Source organism: Vicugna pacos, chromosome 14, assembly GCF_048564905.1.
Source record: "Vicugna pacos chromosome 14, VicPac4, whole genome shotgun sequence".
NCBI lineage: Eukaryota > Metazoa > Chordata > Mammalia > Artiodactyla > Camelidae > Vicugna > Vicugna pacos.
In genome coordinates this window covers 64,727,588-64,740,580 of record NC_133000.1, presented here as the reverse complement: position 1 = coordinate 64,740,580, position 12,993 = coordinate 64,727,588, and the positions used below count along the sequence as shown (strand labels likewise).

Genomic DNA, 12,993 nt, shown 5'->3' with positions numbered 1-12,993 from the left:
TATGTCTGGGGAAGGGAACACTTCAAAAAGCAGCAAACCCCTTGGGAAAGGGCTCTGGGAGAAGAAATCAAGGAACCTGAGCTCCAATCCTAGCACAGCCTGACACTATTTCTAGGATTTGAGCAAACCACTTTAACCTCTCTGCCATCTACTGAGAAATGAAAGCTTAGATGAATTTTCTCCAAGGTCCCTACTAACCTACACCACTATTATTCAAAAACCAAGAGGGTGTTTTCAACATGTGCAAGAATCTGACGATTACTGAAGGATATGCAGTTAATCCAAACTGAAGATTTGGGCCAAGAAGATGGTAACATGGATCTAACTGCTGAACTGCTCCACGAGTAACAAATGCAGAGGAGCTACTAATGAAAACAGAATTAATTTCACAGATTCAAATAAATATGACTTATGCATTAAGTTCCTAGGACACCTTTAGGAATAAAAACCTCAGGAACTCTTATCTCATCAAATGGGCTCATGAGAAACAGTTTAAGCTAAACTTGGGCCCAACAGGAGAGTTTCTAACCCAGAACAATTTAGAAATTTCTAAGCTGCCAAGCTCTAAGAAATGTTTGGATCAGCTGACTCAATGTATACTACATTAACTTTCAGGAAACTACCAATAACAACACTAGAAAAAAAAAATGTCTACACGATACAGTTCTTAAAACTAAATCAACTCTATTAGAGATTGCACTTTGCCAAAATGTAGAAAAGGTAGCACTATACCTAACTGGTCAAACAGGTTTTTTTTTTTTATCTTTTTATTACTATTCTAAAATACTTGGTTCTGAAGATCTAACAGACTATTTTACCACTATTAACAAAAAAAGCATATAGCTTGTACACATATGAGTTTGTAATAATGTGACCCAAAATTTTGAAAACATAGATGCCCCTGGTTAGCCAAGTAACTAGAAGTAGAAATGGCACAAGCAGTAAGAACTGTAACAGCAGAACAAACTACAAGGGTTTGGGCCATTCCCACAGCAAGTCCAAAGTGGTCTGCAGTCGGTCCCACAAAGGCTCTGTTCACTCCTGGAACGCCTTCATGGAAGTTTAAAGTTATAAAGAATACAAATCAAAAATCAGACAATTTTGTAGAGCTACAACAGACTTTTTTCTTTAATGCAAGGAACAAGTCAGTAGAAATCTGCTAATTCAGACCTCTACACAGAATTTTAATGCTCATTGTTTTTGTTAGGCATATTAACAAACTAGCTACAAGCCCAGATCAAAATTCTTTTAATATACTTCTTAGAACAGGAGTTCAAGGGAAAAACTTTAATCAACTCCATTATAAAGACTATTTAGCCTATCACAGTCAAAAAGAGAAAGGTCAGTGTATGCAAAATGGCTTCCCAATAGCATATTGCACTCGTTCGGTTCTGCAAGAATAAAGACTTCCTATATTTTCCACACTTGGAAAAGTTAACAGCGTGGCACGTGGGAAGCAGCACAACCCTCAGAGCCACAAGATCTGGGTCCACTCTTAGCTCCACTGCTTTGTAGGTATGCAACATTCAGCAAATAATTTCTCTGTAATTTCAGTTTTCACATATAAAATATAGTTGATGACACCTCCCCTGCTTTCCCAGAGAGCTGTTTAAAAAAAAAAAATCAAACAAGCCTATAAACTGTAAAACACCAAGAAAATGTAAGATATTACACAAAAACCAAATCCAACTATGCAGCTATAGCTTTCTTTCTTAAAATTATACTAGATGATTTGGGAGTTACCATTAGAAAAGCAGTGTAGTACTTGAGAACTCTGGTCTACACTCAGACAGATTCAGAACTGGGTTCAAATGTTGGCTCTGAAATGTCCTATATATTTCTCGAATACATAAGAAATTTACTCACATGTAAACTGAGGTTAAAAACTACTTGTCTAGGACATAAGGCTGCCATGAGAATTAAATGAGATTGTGTAAAATACCTAACACAGTTTTGCATGTTATAGTAAGCATACAATAACTATTAACCAAAAAATGGTGGGGGAAATGATACAGCTTTTACACGAACTGAATACACGCCTTCCAGTCATTGCAAAAAAGGAAATATCCTTTTCTAAACTAAGGCTGCACCTGCTTTCACATTCTGGATATGGCTTCAGGTGACAGCCCAAATTGGTAAATCCACTAAACTCATGCTTAAAGAACAGTTTAAATACTAATCCTGCCAATCCAAAAGTTTTGCTCTTAACATAACCACAGCAGCATTCAGGTGAATAATACTAAAACAATTTTGTTGACAGGTTAATTCGTTATCAGAATGCATCCTACTTCAAAAAAAAAACCACCTCAAAACTGTGGGTTAATGGAGCCTTAAGATGATCTTACCAAGGTAAAAGTAAGTATTTGTTAGTGCTTCATCTTCAGAATTTCCAGGGAAGGACCTCTCTTCCACGTTTCAGGACACAGAGCTAGGAAGCATCAGCCAAGTACTTATTTCAGCATTTTAACAGACCCAGAATGATCTAAGAAAACGCCCTTTAAAAATGCTGCCGGAAGTCAGGCTTTTTCAATTCAGCACAGCTTTTCCTTCACAGACACTAGTTAGTCTTCAGGACCTCTCTAGCCATCCCAATCTTCAACTGTCTGCCAAGACCTTCTGTTAAAAGCTAGGCTGAATGTCTAATATTTGAGAGAGATGATCAAATCTCAAGATTCATGTCAATTATTTCTCAATAAAACAGGGGAGGAGGAGACTCAAGATTCTCTGGCTCTGTCTCCACTGTAAACTAGAACACCAGGAAACCATATACATCAACTCTAAAGCGTCCTCATTTCACCACAGCTGCCAACCAGGCCATTCCTCCCACCTTGCCTGTAGCAGATGCAGGTGGTGTACACCTAGAACCCTTCACCAGCCAGTGCAGTGTCCCCAGTTGGTGTATTGACAATTCGTGGCTCACACCTGCTCCCTAGCTTGCCCCACTTGCCTCAACCAGAGTGTTCTCCACCAAACCTGGGAGCCACACCCCTCCCAGCCCACAGCCAATGACTGACTAACAAAGGGTCCAAAAGGCTACACTCCTCACTTTACAGTGGGGCCAATTCAGTAGTGCAACCTGTGCTTTAGAGCTGGCTATCCACCGTGGCAGCCACTCGCCACATACAGCGACGGAGCACTGGAAATACGCCAGCTCAAATTCCGATGTGCTCCAAATGTAAAACACACACCAGATCTGAAGCATTAATACCAAAAAAAAACCTCATTAATGATTTTTACATTTACATACTGAAATAATATTTTGAATATACTGGTTAAATAAAATACAGTAATATTCATTTCACCTTTTTAAAATTCTTTTAATGTGAGTGCTAGTAAACTTTAAATTACACCTGCAGCCCACGTTATACTTTTACTTCACAAGGCTGATGTAGGACAGTACTTCTCAAACTTGACATTAGCATCACCTCCAGGAGAGTTTGTTAAAACAGACTGCTGGGCTCCAATTCCAGATTTTCTAAACTGGCAAGTCTACGGAGGAGCTAGAAGATGTGCCTTCCTAGCAAGCAGCCAGGTAATGCTGCAGTCAGTGCCCCGCTGGCTGGAGTCCCTGGCTCTGAGAATCACTGCTCCAGAGCTCCCCAGTGGGATGAGACTGAAGCTACTTTCCTTCTGGAGCCCTTTCCTTGCTTAGATTTTTTTCCCCTGCTCTATTCTGCTTTCGTCACTCTTCTCAACTACTACCATCTGCACAAAATCCCTCTTCAGGCTTGGCTTCTAGGAAACCTAAGCACCCCACCTCCATAGAACTGCTTTCACACACTACGACTTTCACCAAGTGCCAGGTTAGTAGCAACCAATGAGATAAAAACTATCATTGCATCTTTTGTAAAACAAGTAACAAAGAAGTTTTTTTTACTGGATTGCTAGTTGCCCTTGTATAATGAATTCCACAAATTCAGTGCTAGGACAATGTTTGTTTATCCTGATCAACGGATGTTCCTCACTATAAGACAGCTTTACAGCCTACCCCTTCCCTTTTTTCCATAATTGCTATGAAGCTCAAACCAGTTTTTGTCCCCCAAGAAGTATAAATTTGGCCTTTCTCATTTTTACTAAGTGCATTAATATGGTATAATAAAAGTGCTGAAGTCAGGTCTGAGTTTGAATCCTGGATCCACATCTTAAATGCTGCATGACATTGGGCAACTTACTTAACCTCAGCTGTAAAAATGAGAATCACTTGAAGATGATTTAAAAATTAAATGTTAACACAGCTTTCCTCCTCCTCTGCCATTTTCAGTAACCCCAGAAACAACTATCAACCTGAGAAGGTGGCTTCTGACTATTCCTTTCCCATACCCATTACATGGCACCACAAACAACAGATAAGATCAACCACCCTTCTGTGTTTTATAAATTCATTCTCATCATTTTAATGTAACCATTGTCTGGATCTCCCTCCCAAGCTTCAGCCTTCTGTATCTCTCAAACACTACCATATCCAGAGGCTTAGGTCAAGGACTTAAGAATCACTCTTTCTTCTAAGCAACTCAACATGACTCTTGGAATCATCTAACTCTAGATAAATAAATAAATACTATCCTCCAAAAAATAATTTTCTTTTCCAAATTTCCTTTTTCATCCCTGTTCTCCCATTTACCTGTATGTTTTTAAAACTGGAATCACTTAACTCCCATTCCTTCACTCTCTTGATCAAAAATGTCACCATCTCTTCCTAGTATTTAAAGAAGGGCTTCGCCAATCACACCTCTGTTCTGAACCTCATAAGAACAGAATAAAATCCAAAAAGCAGATGTATAAATATACAAATGTCCATAAGCATTTTATTATGCCAGAAACTGGTTCCTATAATAATCTTAGAAAACTTCTTTCCCCAGATAATTGTCAGAAATCTATCAGCATGTTGGGAAGATTTACCTCCAGGCAATTCCAAAGCATTTAGGTATGCATAAACATTCTTTTCCATGACTAGAAAAGAGAATTACAAATTTTAAGGAGCATAAAGCTTGTGCATTCAAGCTTTATGAGTCCACCATATAATGAGACCATCAGTCAGACGAGAGATAATTTGTAACTGGAAAAGCAAGGCTTTGGCATCATGCCATCCAAGGTTCAACTTCTATCTTAGGCAACTGTATCCTTAAGTAAACTACTTACCTGCTCTGAGCACTGTTTCCCCTTTTGAAAATGGGGATTTTTTTTTTCACCTAGTTATTACAAAGGTAAGAAACAACATATGAAAATCAGGTAACATATAAAAGTTCGATGAACTGTAGTAATTACCACAAGCCCAACACCCTGGAACCACTGAAAAATATAGGCAGAAGAAAAAAATACTAGGTATTTAAACAGAATGTGTTTAAAAAGCAAATACACAAAACAAATAAGACTAACAGATGAACTCTGCATGTATCCTAAAAGCAAAAAACTATTAGACTAGCTAAAAAAATGGTGAGAATTCTCTAGACTAGAGTCTAGAGTTAGCAATCTGCTTTCCAAGCAATCAAATGGTTTGAGGGTTCGGGCATGTGGAATGGGAGAAATAAAATCTTCAAAAGGTTTGGCTTCAAACATAGAATTGATGGAGTACATTTCAAGTTCATGGAAGAGAAATATGGAGAGAAGCTAAGCAGCAGCTCAAGTACCCGTAAGGTGAGAGTGATCTTCAGAGCTTCTTCCAAGCTCCAGGAGGAATTCTTTACTGGCACAAATGTAACTCTCTACTCCAGTCAGTACTGCCACACATTCAGCAACTACTTTGTCCAACACTGTACTAAGGAAACAGAAATAGACAAGATGCAGTCTCTGCCAACACATTAAAAGGATGAAACTGGGCAAGAAAAATCAAAGCTTTTATGTACAGTAAGTGTACAGCAGTAAATACAGTAACAACTTCCCTCTCTCAGCGTCTCCACTCTAAAATATGGCAGTGGGATCCCTCCCAACTCCAACAGGAATAAGTTTCCCATGAAGACCAAACCTGACAGCACAGTTGTACAAGGCCCAGCATGGTCTGACTCCTACCTCCCTCCCCAGCACCACCTAATCTCGATACCAAAGCCTCAGTAGGCTTTTTTCAGTTCTTCTATCTTGTCGTTCCCTCTGGCCTAGAACTGTTGCATCTGCTGCTCTCTCACATATAACACTCACCTCTTCTCTCTTTGCCTAGAAAAGATTCACTTTGTTCTTTAAAACTTGTTTCAATTTTCACTTCCAAAGGAAAACACTCCCTTACTATAAGCATAATTTGAGCAAGTCACATAACACATTGTGCCTCAATTTCTTCATCTGTAAATGGGGATTTTTATGGCTGTTGTGAGGACTGAATAAATTAATTCAAGCAGAGCACCAGAACAGTATCTAAAACAAAGAGCTCTAAATATTGACTTGGTAAAATCCCTCCATTTTATTTTCAAAGCACAAGGACCTCTCCCTTAACAGCATTTTACACTTGTTTGTCTCCCTAATAAGACTAAAACTTCTAAGAGAACAGAAACAATATTCACTCCCTAGAGATGGAACACAGGAAGTAGTCAATAAAGCTTTGTTGAGGGAAAAGAAATTGCTGGAAAAAAGCTGAGGCCCAAAGGTGACTTGTCTAATATACAAAATTTCACCTGTGGGACTCCAAAGTCCGTGCTACAGCATGCTGCCTCCTCCGTTAAACGCGTTAAGTCTTGCAACTGCAAGTGATATGGCCAAAAAAATTAAAAATTATAAAGAGCAATAAAGTTTAAGAAACAATCATGTGCTGACACGAAGAACACTGGGTTGAGACAGATTCTGAGGTTGACACTAAGCTAATACATGTGCAAACTTATGCTCACTTACATGATGAGCTCCAGCTCCCACATTTCTCACCTGGGTCTCAATTCCCTTTTCTTTAAGAGTAGGATGGGCCATCTCTAAAGTGTCCTCCAATTCTAAAGTTCAATGACAATAAATCAAATTATGTGCCAATTTTCTGAAGATTTTATTTTTAAAAAAGGAAGTTTAAAAAGCAGACTGAATAACAGGTGATTTTCAGAGAAATCTTATAAGAATTTGTTCAAGTGACTTAAACCCTATTAATAAAGCTAGGTTGTCTTCGTTCAGAAATTGCAAGGGACTCCATGTTGAAGAGAAAAAATGTTAAAAGCCACACATACAAACATTCCAACGTATAAGTCAAAGCTGCCACCTGGACATACTAAACAGTGGGGAGATGTGTTTAGAGCAGCACAAACACCAGGCTAACCACTACATAGAAAAGAGAAACTGACAGGACGCATATACAGTACACCGTGGTGTAACACAATTAAAACAGGCTCTCAAGTATAAAAGGTAGCAGCATTCCTAACACTGTATGACCCTTTAAAAGGTGAGATAAAATCACAACTCCAACTCTACTTCAGTGTCCCTTCAAAGCAGAAAAGAGGCAAGAGAAAATGGAAACTATAAGGACCCTTAAAAATACACCTGGAAAGCTCAAGACGAAGAGAAAACCTCGTGGCACGAGAATGGGAGCACGGGAAATGCAGGTACATTTCGGCCAGGTGGCTGTCAGCCGCTCCCAAGAAGGCAGACAACACACGCCTGCAGGCTCCTTGGGCCGCTCCGCCCTCCATGATCCTCGGAGTAACGGCTGCGGCGAGGGAATCCTGGTCTGCCCCGCTTCAGCGCGAGCTCCCGAAAAAGAGGGAGTGAGGGGTGCGGATTCACGCGGAACCCGGGCCCCGGAGGTCGCCCGGGCATCGCCGGGGCACTCTCAGTAGCACTGGCCACCGCCAGGCGGTGCGGGACTGGGAGCCCAGCGAAGCCCAGACCCACCGGGAGTCCCTTTGCTCCTCACCTTCAGGGTCCACAGAGCCGCGCTCCACATCAGCGGCTTCGGCGACCACCGTCTGGGCTTTCCTGCTGCGACCAGCGCGGCCACACCAACCCAGAGCCCCGCCATTGCAGCCCCTGCCCACCAGCGCTCCGCTGACCTCTCACCCCGCCGAAGTGGGTGGAGAACGGGAGCGCCAAGGCTTTAGCCAATTACGAGCCAGAGACCCTTGGCCCCGCCTCCGCCGCAGGGAGGCAGCGAGCGCGAGTGGGACTCGCCAAACGCCGGGAGCTGGGAGCCTGAGCAGGCGCGCGCTGTTCTCTGGAGGGAGGCGGCGGGGCCGCCGGCCAGGAGCCAGCTGGGGACTGCTGGCCTGACCCAAACCTGGGAATGTGCGAGGCAGGGAAGACAAGCGCCTGCTTGGGGTAAACCTCGGACTGCAGCAGAGTCCACGTAGCAACCATCATGCAGCCTGGCCAGTGAACGTCAGTGAGTCACCTCCGCCCCATGACCTCAGCCCAGTGTCCTAAATTCCAGGCTTGTACCCAAACTCTAATCCTGTATGTTTGAATGCATAAGCTGCAAAGCACCAAACCAAGATAAGGTTTTGCACAAGTGTGACAACACAGAAAACTCTAGGTCTAGAAATCAGAGATCTCAGCTCACGCCTTATTCTGCCACAGATACTAATATCTGCGTGTCAGAGGAATGAGCAATAACTAGAGTCAATTCCTGTTACTTGTAAGTAGGTGCCCTTGTTAATACAATTACTAAGGGCCAGATCTTGTGCTAGATGCTTCAAATTTTGTCTCATTTAATCTTTACAATAATTGTATTGGCCTATACATGTCCTAATTTGAGAAAATGAATTTATAGAGAGGTAAAGTCACTCAGCTAGTAAGTAGTGAAACTAGGATTTGAACCCAATTCTGGCTGTCTTCAGGGACTGGATTTTTGTTTTATTTTGGACATACACAAGGGAGAAAATAGTCTTATCAGTCAGGTACCCATAACACAGATTCAACAAATCAACATTTTGTCAATCTTGTTTCATCTATTCCTCCTGCATATCTTTTGGTGAGTATTTTGAAGCAAATCTCAGACATCAAATCCTCTCACCTATAAATATGCCACCAGGGGCTCTGCTTGTAACTATTTTCCTTCTCCTACAGAGTCAACTTGAGAGAGAAAGTTAAGAATGACCTAGAATGTGTCACAGCATGGGAAATACCAAAAGAGATAAAACCAATATGCTTGGGGATAGCTGAGAGGTGACATTTAATGGAATTTTAAAAAGTAAGTATAAAGTTTTATGACACAGAATAAAAAGGAATATCAGTTTCACAGGATTTCTCACCTAATTATCTAAGGCTGGACTCATTTCCTACCCAGGAAACCTGCTTTTCTTTTTTTTTTTTTTTCTTTTTCTTCTTCCCATTTTTATCGTTTGGATTGGTTCTCCTTAGATCCTGTCTGTTTTGTCTTAAAGAAGTTATTTTATTGAAAGGCACAAGTGGTAGAGCACAACGTCCTAGATTCAACCCTCAGTACCTCCTCTGAACATAAATAAATAAATCTAATTACCTCCCCCAACTTAAAAAAAAAAAAAAGAAGAAAGAAAGGCACTTGTGGCAGAAACTACTTGTCCCATGATATCTACTCTTCACTCTTTCCTTTAGTAAGAAAGCTCTTGGGTTTTAGCTGAGCACACGGCCACCCAACTAAAGGCTGCACTATCCATCCTCCCTTACATCAAGGGTAGACATATGGCTAAGGTCTGGCTTCTAGAATATAAAGACTGTGTCCTTAAAAAGAGTAAGGGCATGCCTTCCATCTCCTATTCTCTCCTTCCTGAAAGAAGACATACTGGTGGGTCCTGGAGCAGCCATCTTAACTCACAAGATAGGAGCCCCAGGGAGCCCCATGTTGAAGACAGCAGAGCAATAAGATAGGGAGTCAATGTCCCTGACACTGTGGAGCCCTCTTATCAGCCTTCTACTGCTTAATGCATTGACTGTTACCAGACAGAGAAATAAGCTTTTATCCTGTTTAAATCATTGTTACTTCTGCCTTTACTACAGCAGCCAAAACTGTATCCTAACCAACTCATAGTTTTGTTTCCAGAAGTGGGGTGTTGACATTATGAAACCTGAAATATGTGGTGATAACTTAAGTGACAACTCCAAACTAGCAAACCAGAAGCTGAAAAGCTGATGACACTTGTTTTGTCACGGTACCTCTTTGGTAAAGTGGTCACTTTCAAAGTCTTACTGACTTTCAAAGACAATATTGTTATCCCTTTCTCTGATACAGTCTGTAATTCTAATACAGAGTTTTCAACAGAGTATAATAGGCTTTTTTTTTTAATTGGCATTTTTGAGCTGAATAGTTCTCACTTGTTTGAGCTATGCCACACATTTCGGAATGTTTATCATCTCTAAAAGCTACCTCCTGTTACCAGAGTTTGAAAACAGTTGTTTCAGATATTTTGTCCAATTTTCTGTTTATCTGTAGCAGAAGGGAACTAGTTACTCCATCTGGAACCAGTCTGGAACCAGTTACTCATGTCATGGCTAGAAATCGTAAGTCTCTCAGAATTCTGAAAGCATTTTACATCATCTTCTAGCTTCCAGGGTTGCTCTTGAGAAGTCAAATGCCAGTCTTACCTGTGATCCTTCATATCTTATTACAAGATACTGCCCCACTGTTTGGTGGTAGGTATGAAGTAGAGGGAAGATGGGGTGGAAATCAAGCAAGCATGAGCAGCCACTTGCTCAGCAAATAGCAAGACTACACTCCACCTAGAGATCCTGAACTTTGAGCCCACATACATATATTTGGCTCTCTTTCAGTGGGAGCACTTGCAGAGTAAATAAGCTGGATTGGAAATTAACGTTTCTCCAAATCCTCTTCCCTGTATGGTTCCTGGTTAGAGTTAACCAAAAGAAGATCTTATATAAGATATTTAGAAAGCAGGAGTGAAGCCACAGCCGTAACTCCCAAGTTGTTACCATAGGATAAGTAACATAGTTTCCTGGGAGACCATCCTCAGTCTCCACTCTACATCCAGCTTGTTTTTGCCAACTGCTAGCCCTGCTGACCACCAGCAACCCCAGCCCCACCACCAGACACTTGATTGCAGACCCACAGAAGCGGGAGCTGTCCAGAAGCAACTGCTTCTTACTGACCCTCCATGAGAGCCTTCCTTGCATTCCTATCTGGCAGCCAGACATGCTTGGCTTACCAGACACTGGCTTGGAACTGACACTAATCCCTAGGGACCGAAAATGCTATTGTGTTCCACCAGCAAAAGTAGAGTCTTACGGAGGCCCACTTCCCTGACTGAATCCTGACTGGTACACTAGGTGAAAAGGGGAGAAGTCATGCAGCATGATTTGAGTGATGAAGGGGTGGACTGTGGCAGAGACTGCTGGTTGTCCCCTAATATCCATCTTCCTCTTGCTTCTTTAGTAAAGGAACTTTCACTTTAACTGAGTACATGGCACTCAGGGAAGAATCACTTGCCAGCTTCCATCACAGCAAGACTGGCTTAGTTACTAAGTTCTGGCCAATGGGATGTAAGCGCAAGTGACAAGGGTAACTTTGGGGCTGCCCTTCCACTTTTCCTTCTCCTCCCAGCTTGCGAGATCATGGGCATAATGTTGGGGGCAAAGTTGTCATCTTAGATGATAAGAACGAAGTTAGGTGTTGAGAAAGGCAAAACAGTATTCAAGGATCCCCTAGGTACTGACACTATGGAGCTGCCATATCAGCCCTAGGATGATTGGCTCAGATTTTTATGCAAAAGAGAAAAACACTGTATCTTATTTAAGTTACTGTGTTTTATTTTGTTTTGTTTTGCCTTTGTTACAGTAGCCAAGTGTGTACCTTAACTAATAGGGCACAACTCTATACCTTTACCCTCACCATTTAAAATTACAGATTATAAGGAAAACGCCTTAGGAAGTTGAGGACATGGCAGGGACTGGCTCACTGCTCTCCAAACCTGTTCACTTTTCTTTCTGAGCACACTGCTCTGCAACATCCCCTATCCTCCTTCACAGCTAGATGTGGTAACATAGCTGCATTGTGACCAATGGAATGTGAGTGGAAGTAAAACACACCAACATTGTAGGCATGGCTCATAAAACCTTGCATGCAATCCTTCACATCCTTCTGTCTTTTCTCATCTGCTGAGACTCATGCAGGCACCAGATGGAAGAAGATTTGGTATCTGAATGACTAAGTAATCCAGATCCTTCTTGCCTTCCTGCATTGAACTGTGACATGAACAAGAAATAATTTTTTTTATTTTCTTAGGCTACTGATATTGGGGAATACTATGGCAGTTAGTCTACCCAGCCTAATAGAGGATTAGTAGAGGAAAGGTAAGTATACTAAAAAGGACTTTTGTACATATTGGAAGGAAAAGGTAACACTTAAGAGCAAAGGAGATTCTTCTTTTCTCAAAATAGAATGAAAGAATGTTTAATACTAAAATATACAATTCATAAATTTTGACAATGAAGAACTCTTGAAAATGAAAGTGTTAAAAATATTTTTCACTATTATTATAAGTAAATTAGACCACTGCTTAAAAACTTTATCAGAATAAAAATATACATTAAAAATATCAAGAGTAGTATTTGCCTTTATATAACAACCAAGGTATCTAAAAATGTGGCAAGGGTTTCTTCTTAAAGAATTCAGTATTGGAGTATGCTCCAGAGAAGGGGCTGGCAAACCTTTTCCATATAAGAGACAGATACTAAATATTTCAGACTTTAAAAGCCACATCTTAGGGCAGGGGTGGAGGAGGGTATAGCTCAAGTGGTAGACTGCATGCTTAGCATACACAAGGTCCTGGGTTCAATCCCCAGTACGTCCTCCATAAATAAATAAGTAAACCTAATTACCTACTCCCTGCCCCTGCAAAAAAGCCACATCTCTGTTGCATATTCATTTTGTTTCTTTAACAACCCTTTCAAAATGTAAAAACCTGCTAGGCAGAGTCTAGGAACAAGAACCAGCTGGGCAACCCTTTGTTTTGTGATAAGATCAACTCTTACCTTCCATTTCTTACACATCTGTGATATGATAAATTCTACTATCAGTTTCTGCGTTTATTACAACAGGAACTATCTTAGTTCAGACTGCTTTAACTAGTATACCATAGGCTGTGTGGCTTAAACAATAAATATTTA

General features: G+C 41.0%; 1 protein-coding gene across 7 annotated transcripts in view; it reads right to left on the bottom strand.

Moving 5' to 3' along the window:
- The window catches only part of PCCA (propionyl-CoA carboxylase subunit alpha), a 377,947-nt gene that overhangs the window by 323,419 nt on the left and 41,535 nt on the right, over positions 1-12,993 (bottom strand). For 4 of the 7 annotated variants that reach the window (XM_006208313.4, XM_072976493.1, XM_072976494.1 and 1 more), the window contains exon 1: positions 7,814-7,956. The exons of the other annotated variants lie outside the window; for them this stretch is intronic. In XM_006208313.4, the coding sequence (XP_006208375.1) occupies positions 7,814-7,918 (105 nt within the window). In that variant the 5' untranslated portion in view covers positions 7,919-7,956. Of the gene's footprint in view, positions 1-7,813; positions 7,957-12,993 lie in introns of those variants that run through there. 7 annotated transcript variants of the gene reach the window in all.